General features: G+C 52.2%; 1 protein-coding gene across 1 annotated transcript in view; it reads left to right on the top strand.

The window, feature by feature from the left end:
• MINOS1 (mitochondrial inner membrane organizing system 1) overlaps window positions 1–1816 on the top strand; it is a 31352-nt gene extending 29536 nt beyond the window's left edge. Inside the window, exon 4 of the mRNA XM_018574094.1 lies at window positions 1746–1816. Coding sequence (XP_018429596.1) covers window positions 1746–1754 — 9 coding nt within the window. The 3' untranslated portion in view covers window positions 1755–1816. The remainder of the gene's footprint in view (window positions 1–1745) is intronic.
• Window positions 1817–7182: the final 5366 nt, after the last annotated feature.

Here is a 7182-nt window from a genome sequence, read left to right on the forward strand (position 1 = left end):
CCTCGGGGGGGTGGGGGGGGGGGTAATGTCTAATGTGCTGCTCGCCCCTCATCTTAAATGTATTTGAGTGGAAAACACAGAACTCCTGCAGCTCCGTTCTAAGCAGTGCAAGGATCCCAGCATAGGATGAAAGGTGCATACCCACCTGCTTCTGCTCTGTAGATATTGAGATTGTTCTCAGGAAGTCACTTTGCCTTACTATGATCATAAAAAAAAAAAACAGTGGTTCTGATGTGCGGAAGATGGAGCTCCCAGTGCAGCGAAGGGCCCGTGCCGGGGGTGCCACATTCCATACATCAGACGAACCGTAATCTGGCCTGAGCGGATCTTTCTGTATGTGATGTCTGGAACAATAAAGTTTTACAATGTGGCATTTGTCAAATGATCAAAAGGAAAAAAAAAAAACCCCAGATTGAATGATTTGCTTCCAACTAAAGTCCCGATCACCTTGTTTAATCCAGAACACCGCCTACATAGACGCCAAGCTGTTCTCGTCCGTCATCAACTTGGAAGTTGTAGAAATAATTTCCAGTTAAAAAGAAAGAAGACCATAAGGACCGCCATGGGAAGGAGCGCCGGGTCCAGGAACAGTTAATTCCCTAATTGCCTCCAAATGTGTTGTGCTGCTTTAATGGCTGACGGGCCGCTAACCGCCTAATTATTTAATGGCTGCTGGGGACGAGTGTGGAAACTATTAGGGAACTATCGGAGCAAAGGAGCCTGGGAATCTGGCCCGGCTCTGCCGGCGGCTTAAAGCGGCATTCCTCCTCCACCGCGCAGGGGGGAACTGGCCGGCTACGCTTTGGTGGGAAGGCGTTTTGGTTTTAGCAAGTGGGTAACGGGTCGCGGAGTTAGTTCTGTGACTCGCCCTCAGCTCCAGAGTAATGAGGAGTAAACGGAACTTTCATTTCCTTTTTGTTGTGCAATTCAAGAAATGGGAAAGAAAACTTGGCCAAGGGCTAAAAAGTAGGTGACGGAGTGCAGTGCCGGGCCGAGGGGTAGGCAGAAGTGGCGGCCTTCTTGGACAAAGCCTCCCAAGAAGAGTGAAAGCCGGTATGGCCACAAAGGAGGGCACCCTCGTATTAATGGCCATGGGGTGAGGGGAAGAGGCAACTCTATAGTAATGGCGGTGAGGTGAGGGGCTTCTCCATTTTAATGGCCATGGGGGAAGAGGCAACTCTATATTAATGGTCGTGGGGTGAGGGGCTTCTCCATTTTAATGGCCATGGGGGAAGAGGCAACTCTATAGTAATGGTCATGGGGTGAAGGGCTTCTCCATTTTAATGGCCATGGGGGAAGAGGCAACTCTATAGTAATGGTCGTGGGGTGAGGGGCTTCTCCATTTTAATGGCCATGGGGGAAGAGGCAACTCTATAGTAATGGTCGTGGGGTGAGGGGCTTCTCCATTTTAATGGCCATGGGGGAAGAGGCAACTCTATAGTAATGGTCGTGGGGTGAGGGGCTTCATTTTAATGGCCATGGGGGAAGAGGAAACTCTATAGTAATGGTCATGGGGTGAAGGGCTTCTCCATTTTAATGTGGGGGGGAAGCAGCTTCGTAGTAATGGCCGTGGTTTTGGAATGGGATGTCCAAGAAGCTCCTGTTGGTGTGATGTGTCCCCAGACTTGGGGCCCTGTAGATGCAGATTCTAGGGATGTGTGTAGCTTTTGGTTTTGCTGGATCTGCATTATCGGTGTCACCGTCTCCCACAGAGAAGTCACGTCCTCGGCTTTGTCTTGTTTCAGGAACAGTGACCTCTGACCGAGGAGAACACAGGAGCCCAGCAAGAGTCCGCGGTTCCTCCAGGCCCCTCGCCGTGTCCTCCACAGCGGGCCGACCTCTCTGGTCTGGAAATCTGCAATTATTTTGTTTTATATTTAATGTCGCAGCTGTTCGGACAATAAAGAAAAACTAAAACAAGCAAATGATGGTCTTTTTATTTTTTTTTTTAACCTCCTAAGCATTTCATTTTGCTGATAAAGTGATTGAGCGTTGCGGTAAGAAAAGACTCGTAAGAGTGAGCGCACATGCACTTTGAAATGGTGTCCTCTACACGACTAGTGCATGTTCCAAAAGTACCTGGTGAAGGATGATGTCCTGGGGAAGGGTAGGACAGTCCACTATGGTGTCCCAAGGAAGGGTGGGATAGTCCAAGATGTCCCAAAGAAAAAATGGGATGGTCCAGGATGATATCAAGAGGAAGGCTGAAACGGTCAGGGTTGGCGTCCCGAGGAAGGGTTGGATAGTCTGGCCTGGTGTCCTGAGGAAGGGTGGGCTTTCTGTTATGGTGTCCTGAGGAAGAGTTGGGTGATGTCCTGAGTAAAGGTGGAATGATCTGGGCTGGTGTCCCGAGGGAGGGACGTGTCCTGAAGAAGGGTGAGATGGTCTGGTATGGTGTCCCGAGGAAGGATCATTTTCCAGGCTGGTGTCCCATGGAATGGTGGGATGTCTGTAAGGTGTCCTGAGGAAGGGTGGGATGGTGGCCCGAAGAGGGGGTGGGATGGTGTCCTGAGGAAGGGTGAAATGGTCAGGTATGGTGTCCTGAGGAAGGGTGGGGGATAGTTCATGATTGTGGCCCTAAGAAGGGTGGAATGATCTGGACTGGTGTCCCAAGGATGGGTGGAACGGTCAAGGAGAGTGTCCCAAAGAGGGGTGACATGGTCTGGATTGGTGTCCTGGGGGGGGGTCCAGGATGGCTGTGATTACGTATAAAAGAAAACTTTTTTTTTTTTCTCTCTCTACTAAGACGAACATTTCTTGAGTGGCACATTTTAAAGCACATGTCCTACCTTTTTACTTTTCCCTGCAAGCATCTTCTCTCTGTTCCTTCCTTCCCTTCCTCTCTCGCCCGTTCCTTCCCTTCCTCTCTCGCCTGTTCCTTCCCTTCCTCTCTCGCCTGTTCCTTCCCTTCCTCTCTCGCCTGTTCCTTCCCTTCCTCTCTCGCCTGTTCCTTCCCTTCCTCTCTCGCCTGTTCCTTCCCTTCCTCTCTCGCCTGTTCCTTCCCTTCCTCTCTCGCCTGTTCCTTCCCTTCCTCTCTCGCCTGTTCCTTCCCTTCCTCTCTCGCCTGTTCCTTCCCTTCCTCTCTCGCCTGTTCCTTCCCTTCCTCTCTCGCCTGTTCCTTCCCTTCCTCTCTCGCCTGTTCCTTCCCTTCCTCTCTCGCCTGTTCCTTCCCTTCCTCTCTCGCCTGTTCCTTCCCTTCCTCTCTCGCCTGTTCCTTCCCTTCCTCTCTCGCCTGTTCCTTCCCTTCCTCTCTCGCCTGTTCCTTCCCTTCCTCTCTCGCCTGTTCCTTCCCTTCCTCTCTCGCCTGTTCCTTCCCTTCCTCTCTCGCCTGTTCCTTCCCTTCCTCTCTCGCCTGTTCCTTCCCTTCCTCTCTCGCCTGTTCCTTCCCTTCCTCTCTCGCCTGTTCCTTCCCTTCCTCTCTCGCCTGTTCCTTCCCTTCCTCTCTCGCCTGTTCCTTCCCTTCCTCTCTCGCCTGTTCCTTCCCTTCCTCTCTCGCCTGTTCCTTCCCTTCCTCTCTCGCCTGTTCCTTCCCTTCCTCTCTCGCCTGTTCCTTCCCTTCCTCTCTCGCCTGTTCCTTCCCTTCCTCTCTCGCCTGTTCCTTCCCTTCCTCTCTCGCCTGTTCCTTCCCTTCCTCTCTCGCCTGTTCCTTCCCTTCCTCTCTCGCCTGTTCCTTCCCTTCCTCTCTCGCCTGTTCCTTCCCTTCCTCTCTCGCCTGTTCCTTCCCTTCCTCTCTCGCCTGTTCCTTCCCTTCCTCTCTCGCCTGTTCCTTCCCTTCCTCTCTCGCCTGTTCCTTCCCTTCCTCTCTCGCCTGTTCCTTCCCTTCCTCTCTCGCCTGTTCCTTCCCTTCCTCTCTCGCCTGTTCCTTCCCTTCCTCTCTCGCCTGTTCCTTCCCTTCCTCTCTCGCCTGTTCCTTCCCTTCCTCTCTCGCCTGTTCCTTCCCTTCCTCTCTCGCCTGTTCCTTCCCTTCCTCTCTCGCCTGTTCCTTCCCTTCCTCTCTCGCCTGTTCCTTCCCTTCCTCTCTCGCCTGTTCCTTCCCTTCCTCTCTCGCCTGTTCCTTCCCTTCCTCTCTCGCCTGTTCCTTCCCTTCCTCTCTCGCCTGTTCCTTCCCTTCCTCTCTCGCCTGTTCCTTCCCTTCCTCTCTCGCCTGTTCCTTCCCTTCCTCTCTCGCCTGTTCCTTCCCTTCCTCTCTCGCCTGTTCCTTCCCTTCCTCTCTCGCCTGTTCCTTCCCTTCCTCTCTCGCCTGTTCCTTCCCTTCCTCTCTCGCCTGTTCCTTCCCTTCCTCTCTCGCCTGTTCCTTCCCTTCCTCTCTCGCCTGTTCCTTCCCTTCCTCTCTCGCCTGTTCCTTCCCTTCCTCTCTCGCCTGTTCCTTCCCTTCCTCTCTCGCCTGTTCCTTCCCTTCCTCTCTCGCCTGTTCCTTCCCTTCCTCTCTCGCCTGTTCCTTCCCTTCCTCTCTCGCCTGTTCCTTCCCTTCCTCTCTCGCCTGTTCCTTCCCTTCCTCTCTCGCCTGTTCCTTCCCTTCCTCTCTCGCCTGTTCCTTCCCTTCCTCTCTCGCCTGTTCCTTCCCTTCCTCTCTCGCCTGTTCCTTCCCTTCCTCTCTCGCCTGTTCCTTCCCTTCCTCTCTCGCCTGTTCCTTCCCTTCCTCTCTCGCCTGTTCCTTCCCTTCCTCTCTCGCCTGTTCCTTCCCTTCCTCTCTCGCCTGTTCCTTCCCTTCCTCTCTCGCCTGTTCCTTCCCTTCCTCTCTCGCCTGTTCCTTCCCTTCCTCTCTCGCCTGTTCCTTCCCTTCCTCTCTCGCCTGTTCCTTCCCTTCCTCTCTCGCCTGTTCCTTCCCTTCCTCTCTCGCCTGTTCCTTCCCTTCCTCTCTCGCCTGTTCCTTCCCTTCCTCTCTCGCCCGTTCCTTCCCTTCCTCCTCTCTCGCCCGTTCCCGCTGTGTGTTGAATTGAGGAGGCGGATTTATTAAGAAATGGGATTTTGTTTTTAGAATGGCGACATTTGGAGGAGGAAACGCGTCGTCGGCTTTTTATAGAGCTCCATAGCTGAGGTACAACCTACACATGTTGCTCAATGGGCTCCTTCAGACAAATATTTATCTTGTGACTAATTACTGAATCTTCCACCAGAAGGTCACTCCGTGCTACCAGCACGCTGCAGAACATTCCGCTTTTCTGGATTTGGATCTGTATTTTCCTTCCAATTTGTTCTCTCTGCAGATTGTTCCATCACTGACCTCCTATGGAGTTCTGCAGAACATTGCTCCATCGCCGCTCTGGAAGATGCAGATTATTCCGTTACTGGCCACTTTGCACATTGCAGCGTAACCGGCCGGTGTGGTGGCGCCACCTGTTGGTGAAGTCTGCACAGCTCCCTGTATTGTGGCCAATGCTTGTCCTTGACTTATATTAACTCTTAAAGGACCAAATTACTAATGTTTCTGCCCAATTTTCTTCTGCAAAAATAGATTGCCGTGTCAGTGTAACAAAGCTTTAGGAAGACTTTGTTTCCTGTCTCCGGCATCACTCCTCTATGCCCCTCCCACAATGGTGAGATTCCCCCAGTAGTTTGTGTCTCTGCCCCTCCCACAATGGTGAGATTTCCTCCAGTAGTTTGTGTCTCTGCCCTTCCCACAATGGTGAGATTTCCTCCAGTAGTTTGTGTCTCTGCCCCTCCCACAATGGTGAGATTTCCTCCAGTAGTACTCTCGCCCGTTCCTTCCCTTCCTCCTCTCTCGCCCGTTCCTTCCCTTCCTCCTCTCTCGCCCGTTCCTTCCCTTCCTCCTCTCTCGCCCGTTCCTTCCCTTCCTCCTCTCTCGCCCGTTCCTTCCCTTCCTCCTCTCTCGCCCGTTCCTTCCCTTCCTCCTCTCTCGCCCGTTCCTTCCCTTCCTCCTCTCTCGCCCGTTCCTTCCCTTCCTCCTCTCTCGCCCGTTCCTTCCCTTCCTCCTCTCTCGCCCGTTCCTTCCCTTCCTCCTCTCTCGCCCGTTCCCGCTGTGTGTTGAATTGAGGAGGCGGATTTATTAAGAAATGGGATTTTGTTTTTAGAATGGCGACATTTGGAGGAGGAAACGCGTCGTCGGCTTTTTATAGAGCTCCATAGCTGAGGTACAACCTACACATGTTGCTCAATGGGCTCCTTCAGACAAATATTTATCTTGTGACTAATTACTGAATCTTCCACCAGAAGGTCACTCCGTGCTACCAGCACGCTGCAGAACATTCCGCTTTTCTGGATTTGGATCTGTATTTTCCTTCCAATTTGTTCTCTCTGCAGATTGTTCCATCACTGACCTCCTATGGAGTTCTGCAGAACATTGCTCCATCGCCGCTCTGGAAGATGCAGATTATTCCGTTACTGGCCACTTTGCACATTGCAGCGTAACCGGCCGGTGTGGTGGCGCCACCTGTTGGTGAAGTCTGCACAGCTCCCTGTATTGTGGCCAATGCTTGTCCTTGACTTATATTAACTCTTAAAGGACCAAATTACTAATGTTTCTGCCCAATTTTCTTCTGCAAAAATAGATTGCCGTGTCAGTGTAACAAAGCTTTAGGAAGACTTTGTTTCCTGTCTCCGGCATCACTCCTCTATGCCCCTCCCACAATGGTGAGATTCCCCCAGTAGTTTGTGTCTCTGCCCCTCCCACAATGGTGAGATTTCCTCCAGTAGTTTGTGTCTCTGCCCTTCCCACAATGGTGAGATTTCCTCCAGTAGTTTGTGTCTCTGCCCCTCCCACAATGGTGAGATTTCCTCCAGTAGTTTATCTCTGCCCCTCCCACAATGGTGAGATTTCCTCCAGTAGTTGGTGTCTCTGCCCCTCCCACAATGGTGAGATTTCCTCCAGTAGTCTGTGTCTCTGCCCTTCCCACAATGGTGAGATTTCCTCCAGTAGTTGGTGTCTCTGCCCCTCCCACAATGGTGAGATTTCCTCCAGTAGTCTGTGTCTCTGCCCCTCTCACAATGGTGAGATTTCCTCCAGTAGTTTGTGTCTCTGCCCCTCCCACAATGGTGAGATTTCCTCCCAGTAGTCTGTCTGTGTGATAATATTTGCAGTGTCCGTTTCCTTTAAGCATCTGATAAACTACAACCTCCAACATGTCCCTGTAACGTGTCACTTGTATGAAGTTGATGAGCCACAAGATCTGCACTGCCCATTCACCAATCTTCATTTCACTTACATAACCCCCCCCCCCCTCT

This window comes from Nanorana parkeri, unplaced genomic scaffold, assembly GCF_000935625.1.
Source record: "Nanorana parkeri isolate BGI_ZX_2015 unplaced genomic scaffold, ASM93562v1 scaffold2733, whole genome shotgun sequence".
Lineage (NCBI taxonomy): Eukaryota > Metazoa > Chordata > Amphibia > Anura > Dicroglossidae > Nanorana > Nanorana parkeri.